The sequence below is a fragment of the Dermacentor andersoni genome, chromosome 8, assembly GCF_023375885.2.
Source record: "Dermacentor andersoni chromosome 8, qqDerAnde1_hic_scaffold, whole genome shotgun sequence".
NCBI classification, from domain to species: domain Eukaryota; kingdom Metazoa; phylum Arthropoda; class Arachnida; order Ixodida; family Ixodidae; genus Dermacentor; species Dermacentor andersoni.
In genome coordinates this window covers 33,281,648-33,305,620 of record NC_092821.1, presented here as the reverse complement: position 1 = coordinate 33,305,620, position 23,973 = coordinate 33,281,648, and the positions used below count along the sequence as shown (strand labels likewise).

Here is a 23,973-nt window from a genome sequence, read left to right as displayed (position 1 = left end):
CGTCATCCGCACTGTCATTTCCTGAAATTCCACAGTGACCCGGTATCCACTGGTAGATGATGTTGTGTCCCTTGTTGATTGCGTGATGGTGGAGCAGTCGGATGTCTGCGACTAGTTGCTCATTTGGTCCATGGTTGAAAGGGGACATCAGACACTGAAGAGCTGCCTTTGAGTCACATAAGATGGACCATGAATGTGATGATTTGTGAACAAAAAACTCCAGAGCAGCACGGATAGCTGCGAGTTCTGCAGCCGTCGATGACGTAATGTGAGATGTCTTGAACTTGAGGGTGACGCACTCTGCGGGAATCACCACTGCTCCAGCTGAACTATTAGAGGATACAGAACCGTCTGTGTAAACGTGGATGCGTCCTCTGTGCTGTTCATGTAGCACTGAAAGCACGGTTTGTTTGAGGGCGAAAGTTGACATCTCCGTTTTCCTTTTGATACCGGGAATAGCAAGAAGAGCCTGGAGTGGATGGAGGCACCACAGCGGTTGAGATGGTCGTGTTGCAGGCGTGAAGTTTGACGGTAAAGTTCCATGGTTGGCGGCAATAATCTTGCTAAAGGCTGAACGAGGTCGAGCGGCAGGAAGGGAGGCGAGATGATGCGATGGAAGTCGGGCGAAGTGCCTGATATGCATCCTTAAAGTGTCGACTTGAAGATACGTGTTGATGGGGTGGTCATGCGCGATGGCTATTGTTGCTGCCGTGGACGCACATCTGGGAAGACCAAGGCAAATTCGCAGAGCTTGCGCTTGTACAGATTGGAGGGCACAGAGGTTGGTCTTGCCGGTCCCACCCAGTACAGGTAAGCTATAGCGCAGGAGACCGAGGAACAGTGCGTTATAGAGTTGGAGCATCGCACTCACAGACGCACCCCAGGACTTTCCCTCAAGAAATTTGAGCACGTGGGTTATCATGACTAATTTTCTTTTTAGGTAGGAGATATGAGGACTCCAGGAAAGGTCTCGATCTATTATCACTCCTAGAAAGCGGTGCGTCTTCTCGTAGGTAATTGGCTGTCCATTAATTCTGATAACGTACGGTTTCATTGCTTTACGCGTGAAAGCGACTATAGAGCACTTCTCGCAGGACAGCTCCAGACCTCGTGCTCGAAGATAACCTGATGTTAGTGTGGCCGCTTTTTGAAGTCTGGCGCGCACCTGAGGACGCGTCGCTCCTGATGACCAAATGCATATATCGTCTGCATAGATCGACACATGGATGGATTCCGGAAGGGTATGGACCAGGTCGATGAGCACCAGGTTAAATAGAGTGGGGCTCAAAACTCCGCCTTGTGGTACGCCTCGGTAGGTGTTGCGTTGTGATGACGCACCGTCCTCTGTTTGCACAAAGAATGACCTGTCCTTCAAGAAGCTGGATATCCACCGAAAAACAAGGCCGCCTAGGCCGACCTCACCCAAGGCGTCCAGGATGGCTTGATGGGTTACGTTGTCATATGCGCCTTTGACATCCAGGAACATCGCCGCTGACAGTCTCCTGAGGCTTTTTTCGTGCTGAACAGACGAGACAAGATCTATGACGTTGTCTATAGAAGAGCGTCCGCGTCGAAAGCCTGCCATAGCGTCAGGATATAACTTGTAGTGTTCTAGATACCACTCTAGACGCGTCAGCACCATCCTCTCCATCACCTTTCCTAGACAACTGGCCAGAGCAATGGGACGATAAGACGCCACGTCTAGGGGTGATTTACCTGGCTTGAGCAAAGGCACAAGGCGGCTGGACTTCCATGCAGCTGGAACTTCTCCTTCACGCCATGAATTATTGTACACGTCTAGAAGTGCATGCCGGGCTGTGTGACCGAGGTTTCCAAGAGCTGCGTATGTCACCCCATCAGGCCCAGGCGATGAGGAACGTCTGCACGCTGCCAGCGCCGCCTGCAACTCCTCGATGGAAAACAGATTGTCCATACGAGAATCTCGCGAGATTGGAACATCACGGGGATCACGTATAGCGAACGATGGCGGTAAACCAGCAACCTTGAAACAGAAGTCCTCCGCTACGTCGATCTCTCTGCGACCTTGGTAGAGAGCCAGGCATTTGAAGGGGTGGCGTTGTTGCGGTGATGTTCGAAGACCACGCACTGTTCTCCATATATGTGACAGGGGTTTATGCGGATCAAGGGTATCACAGAAGGTTTTCCATCTTAGAGACTGCAGGTAGTTGATCCGACGCTGGATCTTCTTCTGTATGCGTCTCGCCTCCCTGATGTCGTAGATGGACTTGGTGCGCCTGTACCTTCTTTCCGCGCGACGGCGGATTGCTCGAAGCCGCTCCAATTCTGCTTCGAATTGAGAAAATTTAGGAATAGGCCTGAAAGATCTTGTGGCTTCTTGAGCAGCGGCGTTAATTATCTTCTCGATGTTGCCAGGCAGACAGTCCTGGATCTCTTGGCAATTCTTCTCCATGAGCAATGTGTATTTAGGCCAGTCGATGTGATGAAGAACTGTAGAAGAGTGTGACTTGCGTATGCCATCGATTTTAACATATGTTGGAACGAGGTCACTACCATGCGTTTCGTTGTCCGTGAACCATTTCACACTGGCACTGAGGCATCTGGAAACAAATGTCAAGTCCAGGCAGCTGCTGTATGTCAATCCCCTCAGAAAAGTGGGACTGCCATCATTTAGGCAGCAGAGCTCATGGTCCGACGCGAAGGATAGTACACGTCTGCCTCGACAGTCCGTCTTTAAGCTTCCCCATAGCGGATGATGCGCATTGAAGTCGCCGGTAATAACCCATGGTCCAGGTGTCGCTGTTAAAATTGCACCTAGTCGTGCGTTGTCAAATCGATTATTAGGTGAAATGTAGGCACCTATGAGCGTGAGTGCGACGTTCTTGCATTTTATAGTCAAACACACATACTGATTGTCGTCATCAGGTGCCACTGGGTGCAAAACATATGTGAAATCGCATCTGATATAAACGATGACTTTGCTGCGGTCGGTACAGGTGGCAGACATGAAAGCTTCATATCCTGATAGGCGGATGGCGCTCTCAACGTTTGGTTCACAAATGACGATTATTGGAAATTTGTTCTTAAAAACAAACGGACGAAAGTCCGAAATACGCGATTTAATGCCTCTGACATTCCATTGGAAGATAGACGCTTCCTTGACCTCTTTAAGGAACGAATGTAGAGGAGCCGCCATGGTGCTTCTCAAGACCGGACAGTACCGGATACAGGGCATCCAGTATTTGAAGTGCGCCTCGAGCCGCCGGAGTGTGTATGGTGGTCAGTAGTGCTCGTAGCGTGTTCATAAGGGCCCTTATCATGGTGACAACTTGTTTGTCGTTGTCTTGGTTGCTGCCAGAAGGTGAAGCATGATTCGGCGAGCGTGCTACATCTTGTCGCTCCGCTGGTGGATCTAGCCGTGGCAATGGCGGCCACTCCTCGCTTGAGGCAATGATATGGGAGACTTTCTGCTGAGGAATCTCATTGCTGCTATTGTTAGTTGTATGCAGAAGTTTCTGGACTGTCAGTGGACGCGGTGCATCCTTAGCAATAGCAGTGGGTTTCCTAGATCTCCGGCGACGTGAACGTCGACGACGCACCTTAGCGGCAGCCTCCCTGTGCGAGGAACCATCCCTGACCATTTGCCTCAAGACTTTCGCCTCATTTTTCACATGTGGGCAATTCTTCGAAGTTGCATCGTGAGAGCCCTGACAATTTGCGCACTTTTGGTTTTCTGCGCGACAGGCGTCGGAGCTGTGCGACCCAGAGCACCGTGAGCATACAGCAGCGTTTGTGCAAACCGCACTAACGTGCCCTATCCTTTGACACTTCCTGCACTGAAGCGGCTTTGACACAAAAGGCCGTACAATGTGTCGGAAGTGACCGACCTTGACGTGGGACGGTAGGCTGTCTCCTTTGAAAGTTAACTTGACACACTGCGAGTTTCCCAGGCGACGGGCTTGCAATATGGCAATTCCCTCTGTCGCCGGCTTGATGAGTATATGCAGGTCAGCATCGCTTATGGAATTATCTACGTCATACACAACGCCGGCCGTAGAGTCATGATGGTCTTGTTTATAGCAGCGTACGTTGATGCCATCCAGCACCTTAACGTCGCTCAGAATGTCTAGCGCGCTGCGGTTTGTGACATCTATAGCGAGGATGTTCTTACGGCCGTTGATCCTTATATCTTTGATCTGACCCGGAACAAGTGCCTCGAGCGATACAGATGTGGCTTGGCGGTTGATCCGGTTTAGATTGTCGCTAGCAGCCACAGGCACATATAAAATGGTGAGGTCTGATGGCTTTCGCGTCGGGATCACAGTTGCCTTACTTGTGGAAGGAGACGTCCTGACGAGCCTTCTCTTTGCTTTGTGCTTCGCTACGGGCACGAAGTCGCTGTCATCCGAGGTTTCATCACTGGTCCCTGAGTAGATCACAGTGTCCTCGCTGTAGGTGTCACTCGGGCGACTAGACCGCTTTCTCGGTGCGGTCGATGTTGACGTAGAGGGACCAGGAACCTCTCCAGGCGACTCCACGTCCATCGCCGTAGTTAAGGGAGTGGCGTCTCCCACAAAGTATCTTTAAATTCTCAGAGACACGAAGGCAGCGTTCCACACAGGACACTTCGTCGTCGTCTTCCCACTCTACCGCCGGAAAAATCGTCAGCACATACGATGCGGCACATACATACGGCACATACGAGCTAAAGTCATTTTTGCAGTTTCTCACAATATGTTTGCTACAAATCCGTGTTGTCTCTGATGGCGACAACGGTCTTCCATCGACACTGTGCGGAAATAAACAAAATATATCGCTGCATAGCACAAGTACGACATGCGCACACAACTTTAACTAGTGCGTCCCCTACACTATGGAATAGAAGCAGCAATGTAGACAGCTTGGCCATTTTTTAACAGTGCTCAAGAGACGGAAGATGAAAGTATTAGTAATCATTCCTGCTTCAGCAATGCCGGCGCGACCAAGACGCGGGCCGCGTATCGTCCAGTAACTCGATCGATCGGTGCAGTGGTGAAGCGGGAATGAACTCCGGTCATGTTCAATGCATCGTGCACATATTCAATTTCTTGGCACGCGTGAACTTCGGCCACTGCTAGCGGATACAACCGAAGCGGTTTCTGTTCTTGGGCAGCGCACACGCAAACGAAACACGAGAAAGAAGACAGGACAAGCGCTCGTGGAACAAAAGTTTTTATATGAACAAAAGTTTTTATATGATTATGTACCGAGTAATTATTAAATTCATGTGGGTTACATATAAAAACCGTCATACACTCAGGAGTGATCAATGAACGAGCTCGCTTCGTTTGCCAGTTGTTTACTTCGCTCGGCGCACCACAGTAATCCATGTGTGTCGTCTGCTTTTTTCGTACCATTTTCTTGTGAATCGGCAGAATTTCACTGGTGGCATCAACCATTTTGTGTTTACATTGATGTCGTCACAGTTAACAACACAATAATAATTTCCGGTCATCCGAAGAGGCGCCCTCGCAAACAAGAGACGTTTCGCGCGCAGCGCGAACTGAACGCGGGCGCGACCGCTAAGGGAAGCGGCGGCGGACACCTACACCCGTTGGAGATGAAATCGTTCCGCCAGGGGAGAAACGAGCGCTGGCGTCTAGGATGAAACTTGGCGTGCGGTCGTCTATATGTATATGGACCTCAGGTGTGACACGTCCTCAGATACGTGCAAGACTTCAACAAGCTGCTACTCTAACAGCTATATACCTCCGCAACCAAGGTCTTGAAATCTCGTCAGACAAATGTGCACTGCTGGCGTTCACTCGCAAACCAATGACACCCTACGTCATATCAATAAATGGCCAGATAATTTCTTATGAGAAGACTCACAAATTTCTTGGCATAATCATTGATAGAGATCTGTCATGGAGCCCGCACGTGACCTACTTGAAGAAGCGTCTGACAGCAATCTCCCAACTTTTCAAGTTTCTGGGAGGAAAGACTTGGGGAATGTCAGTGCATGCAATGTTGGAATTGTACAGGGCTCTTTTTCTGGGCTTCTTGAGATACAGTTTGCCCTTACTGACTAACACCTGCCAGACAAATCTTCGTGCTCTACAGGCTATTCAAGCTCGGGCTCTCAGGGTTTGTCTTGGTTTGCCAAAATGCACATCGACAGCAGCGACTATTGCGATTGCTCGGGACCAACCTATACAAACACACATTGCGGTAGAGGTGTTGAGAGTGCACATTAGGCACGTTGCCCGTGCCTGTTCCCACCATCTGGCAACACTACCGTCAGAAAGGCCGCAGGCAGCATTTTGTACTACGATATCGAAGTATTATACCTGCCTCCCATCAGGCTTCACCCCCGCAACTAAGCCATCAATTCCTCCATGGTGTTTGGCTCGACCCGCAGTACACCTCACCGTACCAGGAATCAGGAAAAAATCTGAGCTGTCATCACCTGCTCTTAAACAACTAACTCTGCTCCTTTTGCACGAGAGGTACGCCGAACACGTACATATTTATACTGACGGATCGGCAACTCCCCAGTGTTCCTCTGGAGCCGTGGTCTTTCCAGCGAAAGCCACCACCATCAGTTTCAAGACATGTCACCCAACGACACCGATGGCCGCGGAACTTGCAGCCCTTCGCGCTGCACTTCGTCTCGTCAGCCAAGAACAACCTCGAAGATGGTCAATATTCAGTGACTCGAAGGCTGCACTGCAATCTCTGCTATCGGCCCTGCGGCGCGGACCACACGAACAACTGGTATTTGAGATTAGAGAACTCATTCATACCTTAACTGAGAGAGGACACCACGTGACATTTCAATGGCTTCCGAGTCACTGCGGAGTCATAGGGAACGAACACGCTGATAACGCTGCTCGGTCGGCTTTTCAAGGGGACGAAGAGGAGCCGATACCGTTATCAAGGACAGATGCCGCTCGAAAACTTCGTATGATCAGCCGTGACATCACGTTATCCTTGTGGAACGCTGGAAGTTTTCACGACTACCGACTCCACAATCTTGACTCCTCTCTACGCCTTTGTATTCCACCTGGACTCTGCCGTCGCGAAGCTACCCTGCTTTGTCGACTATGGCTAGGGGTGGCTTTCACCAAGTCTTTCGCTTACCGAATTGGATGGGCCGACGACGCCTCGTGTGAGGACTGCGGTGACGAAGAGACTTTTCAACACCTTCTTTGTGACTGTCCTCGATATAATTTACAGAGACAATCACTCGCAACCGCGATAGCGCGCTTCGACCAAAGACCTCTCACAGAGGAACTTATTTTAAAATACCGCCATCATAAGCCTTCGCAGCAGAGGGCGACGAGTGCACTGTTGCGGTTTTTGAGGGCGACAGAATTGGACAGGCGGCTGTAGCCTGAACAGATGTTGACAGTGCTTCAAGTGTCACTGTGCTGTGCGATGACAGTATTCGGTGACAGTGACCGATTGTGATTGTGTGTCTATGCTCCCTCCTTTCCTTATCTCTACTTTGTTACCACTTTACCTCCCCCTCCCCTCTCTCCCCAGCGTAGGGTAGCCAACCGGATCTTTTTCTCTGGTTAACCTCCCTGCCTTTCCCCTTTCCTCTCTCTCTCTCTCTCTCTCCGCAATGCCGCTTCTGCGCAGAGCCCGGGTCCCTCAGGCACATAGTAGGGGGTTGCAGAGCGGCACCATTAAATCCTCCGAACCCTTACCCCACTAACGAGCTTCGGGAGAGAGCCTTGGCCAGCTCCGACCTCGAGGATCAGCAACGGCTGATTGCGAGGGCCCAGGACGCGGCCCGAGCTCAAGGCATTCTGGAATGAGGACGCCTCTCCGAAGCTTCATTCACCGAATAAAAATGTTTATTCTCTCTCTCTCTGTCTCCGTGAATGCACTCCTTCGGGAGTGCAATCTTCTGCGAGTACACTCCACTTGCGAAACAGTACACTCCACTTTTGAATGTGCACTGAAAACCGAGTGCACTCTCCGTAAGTGCACTTAACTTGCTCGCTTGACTATAAGTTCGCTTCCCCCTCTCTTTGTTGGCGTTCCAAGCGCTTGCGTATCTCCTTTCCTTCCGCTTTCCTTTGGTGGCGGTCCCGTCGAATCGTCACGTGTGTCTAGTTTCCTAGACACACGTGACGAACCAGACACTCCCACCCGCATGGGCACAAGTACGACCCGGGACACCAGTCCAGACCTTACCCTGCTGAGTGGAACCTTGGACGTGTCGTGGCAGAACACAGGCGCGAACCTGGGGTCGGACCACGATATCCTCAATATTACGATCAGGGGGCCCGCGTTCAAGGCCCGAATGGGAACAACAAAGATAACTGACTAGGACAAACTTCGAAAAAGGCAAGCAGCCGATGAAGATGAGGACACGAACAGCACCAAATCGTATGGGGAATGGGCTAAGGAACAACTCGAGCTCGTAGAAAAATACACCCAGAAAATTGCGACCACACTGCAGACACCCTGTGTGGACGCAAAGCTTGCCCACCTTTGGGAAGCACGACACAGCCTCACCAGACGCTGGAAGAAACAACGACACAACAAGAAACTTCGCAAACGCATCCATGATCTCAACAAGCAAGCAGCTGAATACGCGTCCAAGCTGTGCAGAGAGAACTGGCTGAGCGTGTGTGATGGACTGCAGGGCACCCTTTCTACCAGGAAGACGTGGTGCCTCCTTCGTCACCTGATCGATCCTCTCGGCAGCAAGAGTGCCACTAATCGAAGCCTCACGCGCACCCTCAACAACTATACTGGGGGTGCCGACAAACTCATCAACGACCTGAAGGCCAAGTACCTGAAAACGGAGAAGGGTGATATCGCACCTCCCGACTACGCAGGACCTACCAATGAAGCGTTAGACAAGCCATTCACTGACACCGAGTTGATATCGGCAATCTCCGAGAGCAACAGGGGCAGCGCGCCGGGACCCGATACCATTACCTACAAGTTACTTAACAACCTCGGGCACAAGGCCCGCAGACAGCTGCTCGAGTATATGAACCGGGTCTGGGAGTCTGGCAATCTTCCACACGAATGGAAAGAGGCAGAAGTCCGCTTCATACCCAAGCCTGGGAAGACACCTCACATCGACAACATGAGACCGATATCCCTCACGTCCTGCGTGGCGAAGGTCATGGAACGTATGGTTCTTAAGAGGTTGCAGCGACATCTTGATGCCACCGATCAGATGCCAGAGACAATGTATGGCTTTAGGCAGCACCTGGGCACCCAGGATGTTCTCGTACAACTCAACGAACTGGTAATTAAGCGAGCAACGAAGCAATCGCCACGAGCGATACTAGCGCTAGACCTCACAGGTGCCTTTGATAACGTCACACATGAAAGTATCCTCCGCAACCTGCGCAACACGGGTTGTGGAGTGAAAACTTACAACTATATCCGAGACTTTCTTCGTGACCGAACGGCAAGGATCAGAATAGGAGAGGAGACATCCCAACCGATCTCCCTGGGGGATCGAGGAACGCCGCAAGGTTCGGTCCTTTCCCCCCTCCTATTTAACATGGCTCTCCTGCCGTTGCCCAAGCTTCTCGAATCAATAGATGGTCTGGGCCACGCATTATATGCCGACGACATCACCCTCTGGACTGCGAGGGCAGGGTCGGATGGCTGGATGGAAAACACGCTCCAAAAAGCGGCTGACACGATCAACAGCTATGTGAAGACATGTGGCCTTTGCTGTTCGCCTCAAAAATCGGAGCTGACAATAGTCAGACCACGTGCATCAAGGACACAAGCAGAAAACATAGAAATCACTTTGGAAGGGAACCGGATCCTCCCGGTACCTCAACTCAGGATCCTGGGTCTCCTGATCCAGGCAGACGGCAAGGCAACAGCCATGATTAGAAAAATGAAGCTCACGTCAGACCAAATCTTGAACATGATCAGACGAGTGGCCAACAGGCAGAGGGGTCTGAAGGAATCGGACACCTTGCGCCTCGTTGAGGCCTTTGTTATCTCACGAATCGTCTACGCAGCGCCGTACCTGCAGCTCCTCAAGAAGGACGTCTTACAACTTGACGCAATAATCAGGAAAGCCACGAAGCAGGCCCTGGGTATTCCCATAAATTCATCCACGACAAAATTACTTCAAATGGGAGTCCACAACACAGTAGCCGAGCTCGTAGAAGCCCACCTATCCAATCAAAGGGTACGCCTTAGCCAGACCAAGGCGGGCAGAAGCGTCCTCCGCAAGCTAGGATGGCAAGAATCGCACTACACCCGCCACGACCAATTACCCGAAAAGTTCAGTGAGAAGTTGCAATGCAAACCGCTACCACGCAACATGAACCCCACAAGGCATGTCGGACGACGCGACGCCCGGGCAAGAGCCATCTCCAGGACCCTGGAGGAAGACGACACTGTTTTATATACAGACGCCTCTCTATCGAAACGCTCCACGAGGGCAACAGTCGTGGTCACCGGGCTAGAAAAGCTGGTCACCTGCGCATCAATCTACACTCCGTCTTCGGAGGAAGCAGAAGAAGCAGCGATAGCTCTCGCACTCCTACAACCAAACGTCACCAAGATCGTCACGGACTCACAAGCTGCATACAAGAACTACAGATCTGGCTGGGTGTCCCTTGCGGCACTAAAAATTCTTGGTAAAGCTACGCCTCCTAAACAAGCGATCGAATTAGTTTGGGTCCCGGCTCACTCCTCAGTTGAGGGCAATGAATATGCTCATCAACAGGCCCGAGCGCTAAACTCCCGGGCCAACGAGGAGGAGGCAAGGGGATGGCAACCCATCACAAATTATAGAGATATAGTCAAATATTACAGGGACGGCAGGAAGACATTCCCGCACCCCCACCACTCCTTGACCAGAGCCGAACAAACAATATACAGGCAAATCCAGGCAGGATCCTTTCCCCACCCCTGCCTCCAGAACAAGATATACCCAGAGAGATATAAGAACACATGTCCTCACTGCAATGCATTAGGAACCCTTCAGCACGTCATAGGAGAGTGCAATTTTTCCATACACCACCCCCCACCTATACCCATAACTAACCCCCCTGCTATCCCCACCCTTTACGAGCGATGGGAGATCATGCTGTCCAGCCCCGCCCTGGAAGACCAGCTCAGACTGATCCACAGGGGCCAGGCGGCCCTGGAAGCATATGGAGCCCGCGAAGAGGGAGCCACCCCATCAGACGCTTAACGCGTTTCATTTCATAATGGACCAGTAAAGTTTCTCTCTCTCTCTCTCTCTCTCTCTAGTTTCCTCCGGCTTCTCGGGGCGGCGGTCCCGTCGTCCACGCTAATGTCTATATAAAGCATGGTACTTGAGTTCGTACCTTTGTTCAAAATTCTGTGTAGCCTCTGTGCCGCCTGCTAAACAGCTTCGGTAGTCATCTACCTCCGCAGAGCGGAGTGGCTCATGATTTGTCGCTTTTTTTTTTGTTTTTGGGCTCTTTCTCCCATTGATGCTCTTGGTTGTCCGAATTTCTCCCTCTGGCACAACGGAATTTACGCAAAGGCCACTCGTGCAACCTAGTTCCGGAGTTTGTTCGTAGCCGAATACGTGCTGTCTTTTTGAACTGCACGTGCTGCCATATGCGGGATATCTTGAGTGTCCTTTAGCTGATGGGGTAGAACGATCTGGAAGTACAATCCTCCTCGACACTCGCCACAATCATGCCCTCGTAGTGGCGGCAGAAGAGGGATTTGCAACGGCAGAGCAAAATGGCAGTCGCCTGCCACACCGGCGCTTGTAGTTCAGTGCTGCCCGCATTGCCGTATTTCATAGTACTGTTTATGTTTGCGGTGGATTATTCCCGGCATGGAAAGCTGTCGGCTGGAAAGCAGTTCGCTGAATGGCGGTACCTATGTACACAATGACATATATTCAGTGACCCAAGCTATTCAGCTGGCTGGTTCTGAACCCTATTCCCTCAGCACAGCATCCCGATGCGCTAACCGTTCGACCATGGACTACCCAGTGACCCAGGTAGGCGGGAAAACGGTTAGATACATACATAGAAATATAGATTGATAGATAGATCGCTAGATAGATAGATAGATAGATAGATAGATAGATAGATAGATAGATAGATAGATAGATAGATAGATAGATAGATAGATCGCTAGATAGATAGATAGATAGATAGATAGATAGATAGATAGATAGATAGATAGATAGATAGATAGATAGATAGATAGATAGATAGATAGATAGATAGATAGATAGATAGATAGATAGATAGATAGATAGATAGATAGATAGCCCCCAGAAACATTTCACGGGCCATTTGGAAGGATACAAAATCTTTTAGTAAAGCGGACCTTCTCAACACCTATCATCAAGTCACCATTGAGCTTGTCGATAACCCGAAGACGGCCATCAATTCACCCTTAATCCTGTTTGAGCATGTGCGCATCTTTCTGGGGCTTCACTATGCAGCTCAAACGTTATAAATATGCATTGCCCAGATAACGCGCGGCCTCCAGACTGCATTCCCCTAATTTGACGACATCCTAGTCGCAAGTCCCAATCCACAAGATCATGAGCGTCACCTCCGGGAGCTATTTCAACGCCTTAACACTTTACCAGGGTGTTCAAACCCGATAAATGCTTGTTTGGGCCTTCCGAGCTCGAGTTCCTGGGTGACCACATGTCGGCGTTAAGAATTCGTCGGTTGCCCTCTCATGTCCAGGCCGTGCAAGACCTCACAGCACCTATTACCCTATGCTTCTGCTCCCATTCACTGACCTTCGCACGACCAAGGGCTCCTCACCCGCGATTTCCTGTTCTCCTGAAGCTCAAGCTGCTTTCAGGGCTGCGAAACAAGGCGTCGTAGATTCAGCGCTTCTATTCCCCCCGAGAACTAGCGTGGCTACTCGCATCATGGTGCATAGTTTCAGCGTGGCCATCGGCGCTGTTCTCCAGCAGCAATAAAGTTTACTACGAGTGGTGTCCGCTGGGCTTCTCACGGAAGCTCCAATCGGCCGAGACTCGCTACAGCGCTTTTGGACGCGAGCTGATCGCCATCTGCTTCACGATCCAGCACTTCTGGCACTTATTGGAGGGCCAGCCATTTTATGTGCTAAGCCTCTGCTGTATTTCTTCCGCACAAAATCTTCCAAGTACGTCGCGTGTGAACTTCGTCAAGTGGCCTATATGTAAGAGTTCGCTACAGGTATCCGGCACATCAAAGGCACCGAAAACGAGGCAGCTGATTCACTCTCCTGCATCACGTCCCTGAGTGCTTCTACATCAACATTGGACTGGGAACGTCTAGCTCGGGCGCACATTGAAGACCCTGAGATGCAAGTGCTGCGTAATCATCCTCATTTTCTCTGTCTATAACTCATTTCACACCCGTTTGTGCCTGGCTTGCTACGTGTGACATGTCAACGGCTGCACCTCGCCCCTTCATTCCGGTTGCCTTTGGTCGCTCATTGTTACAATCCCTTCACGATATCTGGCATCCCAGCATCACAGCCCCGCAGCGCCGGGTTACAAAGCGCTACGTCTGGCCAAACATTAACACCGATGTTCGCCAGTGGGCATGTTCGTGCCTCGCGTGCCTGACTGCCAAAGTGACTTGCCATGCGGAGACTCCCACGCCGTATTTCTTGGCACCTGGCTGTCGCTTTGACCACCTTCAACTTGATTTGGTTGGACCACTTCATCCCTCTCACGACTGTCGGTGCATTCTAACAATGATTGGCCGTTTCACACGCTGGCCCGAAGCCGTGTCCATTGAAGACACTACTGAGGAAACTGTCGCCAAAGTCTTCGTTTCAGCATGTGTTTCCCACTTCGGTTGCCCCAGCATCGTGACCACTGATCGCGGCCGGCAATTTGTCTGTAATTTCTTCACTACCCTCAACCGCTGCTCGGCGTTCTGCAATGCCATACCACTGCATATCACCCCAGTGCCAATGGCATGGTTGAGCGGCCCCACCGGCAGCTAAAGGCTGCCTTCACTACGCGCCTGGATAGAGAGCACTGGGTCAAACACATTCCTATGGTGCTTCTCGGCCTACGCGCTGTCCTTTGTTGGGACCTTGGCAGTTTTTCCGCCGAACTCGTCTATGGTGCACTCCTGCGGCATGTTGGAGACTTCTTCGGTCCTTCGGACTCCGGGCCCCAGCCGCTGCAACGCCTTCGCTGCCTATAGGACTGCATTTAGCAACCGCGCCACGTCCCGCATCGGCCATCGGACCACAGGATCTTTGTGCATCCGGACCTTCCGTCTTCTACTCACGTTTTTCTCAGACGAAACGCTGTAAAGGCACCTCTTACAGCCTCCTACGATACGCCGTACCATGTGCTCCACAAGACGCCGAAGTCCGCCACCATCCCATTGAATACTCGAGAAGAGGCAGTTTCATCAAACGGTGTCAAACCAGTCTACCTCGAGATGCCTGCCGCGGAGCTCCCCGCGAATGTCACTGGCGTATTCGCGGATCTGCACGTAACAAAGACAACACCGTCTCCACTTTGTCGACAAGCACATTTCGTCGCTCCGTCTGGGCGGGGGAGGGCGTGTAGCGCCCGCCGATGCCGCTACGCGCAGACGTTAAAGGTCGGCGCTCTCGATCGGCACTGCGAAATATGACGAAGATAAAGTTTGATGGTGCGTGGTCGCGGCGCGCTAATCTGTTCCAAGAGCCTGCTGCGCTGGTCCTCTTGTGGCGCGCTCCACTACAACTCTTTGGTTCGCGACAGTTATAACACTGCTTAAACGCTGCATTTGACGGCGTCCGGTGTGAAAGGGTCTTGGAAAAGAGCGCGACGTTGTCGCCATCCGTCAAGCAGATGTGGGCTCATGTGAGGGGAGAACAGGCGCACAGCATAGATTGCTGCAACACGGTCGTGGAAGGGTGCGGTTAAGATAGTCACTGGTGCAGAGCGCAGAGCTGAATGTGCTTCCCAGTTGTCAATTCTTATAGAGGTGCAAGTGGCCTGCAAGAGGAAGCAATAGGGCGGTTACGTATGATTTAGCTGTGAACGTGTGTATCGGGATTTATAAGGTCGCTGTATAGAGATAATATAAGTCTGATTCAATGTAGTGCATTTGTGTCAGTGTAAGGGAGCAGTAGGTGAACGGAATTTGTTGTGTTCTTCACAGTGAAGAATATCAATCAAGTGTCAATCGTCCTGGAGCTGGCTGCTCTAAGGGGGTAGCAACCTCGTCAAGTGTTATCGCTTTTTACGTACCTCCTCCATCCTAATGTATTGAGAGAAATAAATTATGATATTGTATTTTAAAGGGTGAAATAAATGATTTATTTGAATGGAAAGGCTATTATAAGTTTATTTCCTCAGCGTTCACCTAGACCACCGTGTCGCTTTATAACTCGTCTGACCAAGTGACTTTCTTGGAGGCATGTAGTTCTCGTGGTTAAGGGTGGTCTTGGAGAAGGAAAAATTATTGAGATCCCATGCATTGTGGGAGTCGATGTGCACGAATATTTCTTTCTGTTTGCTTCCATTCACGATAATGAGCGGTGATGCTGACGGCGAATGCTGGATTTCTTCAGCGTTTAGTGCAACACGAGAGTGGTGAGTGGATGCTAAATGTTACCTTGAGTGGACGATGGCTGTTTGTCTGCGTGGTAAACAGAACAGAGAACGAGACGTGTTTGCTTGAAGTGTTGTTATGCGCCATTGTTCATAACCTCCGAGAAGTTTAGTATTGTAATTGCCTCAAACGGCACATCGCATCCTGGCACAAATCTAAAACTTTAATTGAATTACAGGGCCGTACCCGCCAAACCCACAATCGGATTATGAGGCATGCCGTTGTGGTGGACTACGGATTAATTTTGATCCCCTGGGGCTCTCTAACGAGCGCCTAAATCTTACTACGCGCGCGTTTTCCTATTTCGCCCCCGTATAAATGTGGCTGTCACGGTCGGGACCGAGCCCGCGACTTCGAGCAATGCCATAGCCACAACGTTACGACGGGGGGAGGGGGTACAGAATTGTTTATTTGACGTGTGACCGCTTCCGTAGTGTTGCCTACACAATACGGCGTTTTAAGGCGGCTTTGCGTCTGCACGCCGTGCGTCGGTTGTCCGCTTGACAAATTTGCATGGTGTTCATTTTTTCATAAATAGCGGAAACGTGCTGCACCGTATCTTGACTCCAGTCTGTCCGCAACCGCTGTTGAGTCTAGTAGGAGCATTTCCTCGCCTTCGCACGGCACCTTTTCTTTCTCCCGTCCTTCCCCCATGTATGGCAACGGCCAGCGATGAGTGGCAAGGCTGCCATTCACTCGTTTCAAGACTGCGTCGGTTCTACCGATTCTTTGCCTCCTCTCCTTGCTCCCTCTTTTCAATTCTCTCTACTTGCCCTCTGGATGACTGTACGTTATTATAAAGCTAAACGCTGCATTTATTGCAACGCTTTTGCGGGATCACGGATATAATAGCAGCCGTTAAGACGATATTGGGCGACGTTAACGTCGCTCCAGAGGGCTTTTGCACATTCGACGTGGCGCAAAGGTCCAAACGAGTGTCCGACCTCATCATTCCTCTCTGACACGCTTCTGTCATGTATAAGCACACTCTGAACCACTTCCTAATGCGGCGTCCAAGACAGCTACAGCAGCACCAGCAGTGGAAAAGTTAAGGAAGATGCAAAGGAAACTTTGGCTTTAAAAAAGGTTGTCCTTTTTCAACATTGATTATTTCACGTATGGCATCTCACCAATTTGAGTGTCACGTGTGTGTGTTCGTGTGAGCACACTCGCAGCCTGTTTCAAATAGATCATTTATTGCAGCAAGCCCATTGGCTGTACCTTCCGTCTGTCCTTGTTTCTTTTTTCTCGCGCTTAGCTTGCACTATGCACTATGGACTATGCCCCTTGCGATATACTCGAGAAAGCCCCGAGCAAGTCGTGATGGCCGTAACCTTCTAATTTTACAGGCAGCGTCGTAAATGCTTCAACGCTTTCGATGGTACGGGAGTACCGACCGTGCCACTTCAGTCCCTTTCAGCGGCAATTCCCATGAATTCTGGAAACCCGTAAGTGCAAGATTCATGTATAGGTTGTAAAGCAGAAATTTCTGTGCAAGGATAATTTTAACACGAGCAGAATAAGAAATAACAAATGTTTATACGGGTCTCAATAGTTCGAGGCGGCTATTGGCCTACTTACACGGATATGTTTACTTTTTGTTATTTCAATATCCTATTGATGCAAAAGGTGTTACCGACGCCGTGACTACACCGAATATAGAAATACACAAGTAAAGAACAGCAACATAACATTGTTTATGATACAATTTTACGGCGAGGAACTCGATATGTATAACTGAAGATATTTCTTGAGCGTGATACTCCACAAGCATGATTATATTTTAATTCCTTGTTAAAAAAGATTCAGCTACGACCATGCAAGCGGGCTAACTGATCGGCAGATCTAGGTACCATGCCAGCGACATTTCGAGAACGATAAAACAAATTAGGAAGGTTAAACGATATTTCCGATCAAGAGACATAGAGAAAACGAAACAGCCTCCATAGCTCATCTTCTGATTGAATCAAGGCGCGTTTAGTCCAAGAACGCTTGCAGTGAACGCCTGCCTATTTCAGACTACAATCAAGAGGCTCGATCAATGGATAAAGGAATACGGCAACGTATTTGGGTAAGTAAACGGTATTTTTTGGTAACATGCGCTTACGCTAAATGTTGTTCTGAGGAACACAAATTTCAGCTTAATTATCGCTACTTATTTAGTATCCAGTGGGCAGAAAAATTATGAGACAGCTACTGCAAATGCCGGATGTCACAATGACTTAGCAGCACAGGTCGGCAAGCTCACTTATGAGTCAGCTCACTCAGACAGGCCCGTGAATCTAAGTGAGCCCGTCTGAAATTGAGTCTAAGTGAGCCCGTCAACTTAGTAGAATTCTGGTGCGTCTGAGTCTGAGCGAATACGGCTGATAGAATGCTGGTAAGTCCGAAATTCAGTAACACTTCTTTTGGGCCTAGTTGGTACATACTTCTGAACTAAACGTAACAGCGCAAACAACTAAGACGAGCCACAAAAAGAAAGACAGGACACGCACTGGCGCTGACTAACAACTTCTTTTTTTTCTTTCGTCGTCGATGCATATATATACCTAAGCCACATAATCGCGCCTGCGCGATTATGTGGCCTAGGTATGACAACGCCAGTAGACGACAGTAGGACAACGCATGCATGACGATGACTGTCTGATGACTACGGTGTAACAACGATGGCATAGCAAAGGCTACATATTCACAATTGAATTACGAGAACATGATTACAATTTAACGACGAAGAAATGACGTCGATGGATTGACAAAGTCGGTATGACGGTTACAGTGAAATGACGTTAGTCAACAGGATAGTAAAACGGCAGCCTGTTGAGGACATGAAAACAAATGTATGGCGGTGACGGTGTGACTACGAAGACATGACCCGATTCAGATGACGACGTTAAAAGTGTGATGTTAGAAAGAGCGTGACGGCATCACGACGATGGTATGGAAACAGTGCATGGCCAGATATACGGGCATTAACTACACCTAGATGACTAGGTGTACGGTGACAAAGGCGTGACGATGACTGTAGCACGAAGTATGTATGATGGGTGACGTTATGGTGATAGCACTATGACTTCGGACGCCGAAGTTGGAGTCACAACGATAGAACGACCACGTCAGCATCACACGCATGAGCGTATAATATACCAAGTGACCCAAGCGGGTAGAGAACTTGGGCAACTGGATCGGCGTAAGAGCATAGACAGACAGACAGACAGACAGACAGACAGACAGACAGACAGACAGACAGACAGACAGACAGACAGACAGACAGACAGACAGACAGACAGACAGACAGACAGACAGACAGACCGACAGACAGACAGACAGACAGACAGACAGACAGACAGACAGACAGACAGACAGACAGACAGACAGACAGACAGACAGACAGACAGACAGACAGACAGACAGACACGTACATAGATCGACAGACACGTAGATATATCGACATACACGTAGATAGATAGATAGATAGATAGATAGATAGATAGATAGATAGATAGATAGATAGATAGATAGATAGATAGATAGATAGATAGATAGATATGTAGATAGATAGATACGTAGATAGATAGATATGTAGATAGATAGATAGATAGATATGTAGACAGATAGATAGATAGATACGTAGATAGATAGACAGATAGATAGATAGATAGATAGATAGATAGATAGATAGATAGATAGATAGATAGATAGATAGATAGATAGATAGATAGATAGATAGATAGATAGATAGATAGATAGATAGATAGATAGATAGATAGATAGATCTATTTATCTATCTAATAATGAGATTAGCATTCTTTGCCTAATGCAGGCATCTTGAGCTGATCTATCTATCTATAATTCTGTCATCTTACCCCGTTACAGGGACACAGTGGCACAACTTTACCAGCAGATCGGAGGACTAGATTATAGAGATGTCATCGCGGTAGTTCAATCGTTTTCAAATCTCCGTCATCAATCTCTCGTCTTTAATAGTATCCAGTGGCCTATGTTGCCTAATACTTTAGAACACAAGACCTATGCACACTGGTATCGTTGGTAATCACATCGCCAATGGCGCTGCCTGACGTGCCTAGGCTAGAGCGCCAACGCTCCTTATGCGTTTGTAGAGAGTAGATGCTGCAAAAGAGCGTTGCAATCTTCGAATGCTGCACAGAACCATAACTGTCGATTATGCAGCTTCGACTCACCAATACAGTTGCAATCGCCAACCAACCTTTCACAACCTGACGCAAGACTACTGTGTCAGTTTAGGGTAGAGTAGCCTTAACTAACTCATGTTACTGTCGAACTGGAAATGCTGACTCAGTCATTTACGCTAAGGGAAAGTCTGAAGAGACCATCGATCAACTCTGCCACTGTCTTCGCCTCGATAAAAAGCGCCAGTCTCTCCACATTGAGCTTTGAATACTTTGAGCGATAGCTCATTTACAAAAGCAAAGGTCTCGGGTGCCTGGCCTCACAGCTGATCCGCCCAAAAAATCTAATGGAGCTCTTCCAAAATTCTTGAAAGCTACACATATCAGTTCTTGGCTCTAGATATGCTGCATCTGGCTTGGTACTTGTAAAAGTAAGCTCAAGATTCATGGCTTTTCCTTCGTTTACTCCCCCATCTCATTTCTCACGTGCAGGTTAGCAAACAAACTTAACCTTTTTGTATTTTCTTCTTCCCATTATCTATGTAGGCCACTAGATACGCCTTCGTAATCCTCATGCTGTCATGGTCGATAAATTGTCGCCATTACATCTTTGTCATTCGATTCTTGTTATGCCATTGTCGTCACGCCATCATCGGTATAGAGTCGCCGCACATTTGTGGTTATAGCTTCACCGAGAAGCTATCGTGGTCATTCCATGATTATCACTCCAGCTTCTTCCTACTAATCTCGTCATGCCGTCATCATACTATTGTTGTCTTACAGGCTTTTGTGATACAGTCGTCGTAATGCACACGTCGTCGTCCCATCGTTCTCACACAGAGATATATCATCGCCAGCATAGCGTCATAGTCTTACAGCCGTTTTGTTCTTTTGTTCTCATACCGTTGTCATAATACCATCACGTTAGTTCCATTGCCGACGTTCTAACTTCGTCATCCGACTCGCCATAATTGTTACAGGGTTGTCGTCATACCATTGCTTCATGCCGTCGTCCTCACGCAGTGCAGTTATCATCATCACTTTAGTAACGTAATCCTATTTTCGTCATGTCTTCTTCGTCATACCACCCTCGTCGATCAATTGAGGTCATCCCTTCATCATTCCACCGTAATCGTGCTGCCATTAAATCGTGATAATGCGGAATTATCACATCATCGTTGTAGTTCAGTTTGTGATCCGAATTTCGTCATTCAATCATCGTCGTGCACTTGTACTCAACCGATTGTCCTCGCGTCGTCGTCAGCTGTTGTCTGCACACCATTTTAATTAATTAAGAATCATCATCCCATTTTGGTCATGCAGTTTGTCCAAACCACTTTTGTTGTTCCGTAAATGTCATTTATTCTTTGTTATTTTGTCGTAGCCCCTGCGTGGGCGTTATTCAATAGTCGTCATGCCGCCATGGTCACTGCTGACCTTGGCAAGTTAGTGCCATAGCAAAGTAGGATAATACCTAGGTATCTTGCATGTAGCTGACGCTGCGGAAGCCTCACAATCACCGCAACAGATGATAAAAAAGTGACTTCATGATTACGACCTGTCGCTACACTGCTTGAATGCTAATCGTATTACTGCCGACAGTCATCATTAAATGAGTTTCGCCTTAATTTTTCTGTGTGCGGTCTTGTGTCACCTCTCTCTGTTCATTTCCACTTCTCCATGCTTCGATGATGGCGATAATGACCCCATAATATGGCTCATACCCACTCTGGCGGAATGGCAAAGAATCAGGCACCTGAACTTTTACGGAATATTGCAAGAAACCACATGTGCAATTGAGAAATCAAAACAGATAGATTAATAATTTTCCTAAACAGAAGAACTTTTAATGGTAAATGTAGGATTTAACGCGCAAACATTTTGAAGGACAGTTAACTTGCTCTTCGTCTTCTCCCACAACGCTTTCGCGAAACGCTTAAACTTAAGACAGAATGACTACGACGGCATCATGACTACAAACACATACCTAGTGGGCGATGCTATTATACAACTTTGGACACTGGGTCGACGTAAAGAGGATGGATGGATGGATGGATGGATGGATGGATGGACGGATGGATGGATGGATGGAAGGATGGAAGGATGGATGGATGGATGGATGGATGGATGGATGGATGGATGGATGGATGGATGGATGGATGGATGGATGGATTCCGAATGGTGGAACTAGGCGAAAAATCCTAATGGCATTAGAACAAACCACCCGGGACAACTGGCGAATTCCACGTGGAGGCTCGCCGTATTGACACAGTGCCTGCGGCGTTCTGCCGCCGAGTACGAAGTGATAGGTGTGAGCCTCGGCCGCAGCGGCCGCGTGTCAATGAGGCTGAATGCAAAAACGTGCGTGTACAGGGCTTTGTGTAGACGTTAAACAAGCGCATGCGGTCAAAGTAGTTTGCTGCTCTGCATTATGGCATACCTAATTACCCATTGACAGATGCGGGACTATACATCCATAATTTGACTTAAACTAAAGTATTGTTAGACAAAAAGCATAAAACGAATGAAGTAATTTATTTAGAGTGATTCATGTTGGTGAAAGTGCCACGGCATTCTTTGGCCTACTACAAGCGCCGTTGTATGGAACACGAGAACAAATTTCACCTTTGGGTCCTGCAAACCGCAACTTAATAACGGTACACAAGAGAACACAGAAGAATTCGCCCAGCATGGCGGGGAAGGAAAGTACAGCGAGCATCATGCCTAATTTCTAACAATATCTAACAAAAGTGGAAGTTCCAGGTAAGAATTGCTTATACAAATAAAAGGGACTTTTGTATTATTTATATTCGTATTTCGACTAATGCTAAGATGAATAAAAGTAGTATGGGGCAAGGGAGCATTGGCGTCTGTTGCTACTGGTAAATATATAGGGAAGAGGCGGCCTTCGCTTCATTTCAAAACCGTGTAACGAGCCTCGTGGCTTCAAGCTAGCGCTTTCTTGAATACCATGCCTAAATTTGCATCCCGTACATATTGCATGAGTGGCTTAGTTGCTTTCTATATTTGCTTACCATTCTTCCTAAATGTTTTCGTTAGATTCTTTATAGGAGATACGCCATTCATGGTGGTCAAGGATCTGGACATGATAAATGAAATATTCATCAAGGAGTCAAGCAAGTTTTCAGGGCGTGGCGTAAGTACAAAGTATGCTAACGGAACGACACCTTGTCTAATGAGGAGTCATCATTCTTATATCACAGGATGCATCAGCAGAGAAGTTTACCTAGTAGCAGTAGTAGTAAACTTCATTTTTTACCTAGTAGCAGTAGTAGTAAACTTCATTTTGTGCGAGATGGACAGCCGACGAAGACGACGAGCGATAGGCTCGCTTCCGAACGCCCGTCTGTTATTTTAAGTCTTTTTTAGCAAGTGTAGAGCGCCTTTTTACTCTTTGTGCCTCTCTTTCACCGAACGCCGGTCTGGGGGTCACCGTCCTGCGAGAGAAACACAGCAAGCGGCTCCCGAAGCGCACCGGACCGAAGCAGCGCGGCGAGCCTCCGCCGTCGGCCGCCCTTCGTGATGCTCTGATGGCATCCGTCGCAAGCAATCAGCAATCAGGTCAGCATGTTGCTTCTTTAGACCACAGAGAAGATGAGCAAGCAAAGAAAAGGCTACGTGAAGATGACATCGACACAAAGGAATCTGCAGGAGACAACGAAGAGATGGACCAGACAGCCTTCACTGTTGTCTCTTACAAAAAGAAAAGAGCCGCAGGTGTTCCTGTTATATTCAAGCCAACTCAGCCTGACAGCAGCTTATGGAAAGTAAACCCAAATCTTCTGGCTTCTGCGGTCGTGACAACAGCCCAAGAAAAGATACTCAGCCACCGTCTCAACAAGGATGGCAGCCTCATGGTGACAGTGTCTACACTTCCTGCAGCCAATCGCCTCCTCACAGTGACAGATCTATCGGGTATTCCTGTAGAAGCTCGAGTTCCATACTCCTACTCTGCCACGTACGGGAGGATACAGGACGTTCCTGTTGAGTACTCAGATGACGACCTCAAGGAGTACTTGAGCGAACAAGGAGTCATATCTGCTAAAAGGCAAGTTTTCTACGTCCCTAACGAAGATGGCGTAGTAACGGAGACCCGAAGACGCTCGGTCATCCTGGAATTCTCTAAGGACGCCCCTTTACCAAACCGAGTGTCGCTTGGATTCTGCAGTTATCCCGTGACGGAATACATCTGCTACTCAATGACGGTCTGCTACTCAATGTTTCAGATGTCAAAGACATGGACATATAGCGAAATATTGTAAAGGCCCCAT

The 23,973-nt window shown here is 48.7% G+C and overlaps 1 protein-coding gene across 5 annotated transcripts in view; it reads left to right on the top strand.

Annotated features, from left to right (window-relative positions):
- The window catches only part of LOC126526468 (cytochrome P450 3A6-like), a 61,637-nt gene that overhangs the window by 8,491 nt on the left and 29,173 nt on the right, over window positions 1-23,973 (top strand). For 2 of the 5 annotated variants that reach the window (XM_072289619.1, XM_072289617.1), the window contains exons 2-4: window positions 16,883-16,981; window positions 17,552-17,604; window positions 22,742-22,838. The exons of 1 other annotated variant lie outside the window; for it this stretch is intronic. In XM_072289619.1, coding sequence (XP_072145720.1) covers window positions 16,895-16,981; window positions 17,552-17,604; window positions 22,742-22,838 — 237 coding nt within the window. In that variant the 5' untranslated portion in view covers window positions 16,883-16,894. Of the gene's footprint in view, window positions 1-16,882; window positions 16,982-17,551; window positions 17,605-22,741; window positions 22,839-23,973 lie in introns of those variants that run through there. 2 more of the 5 variants (XM_072289620.1, XM_072289618.1) reach the window with 2 other exon arrangements.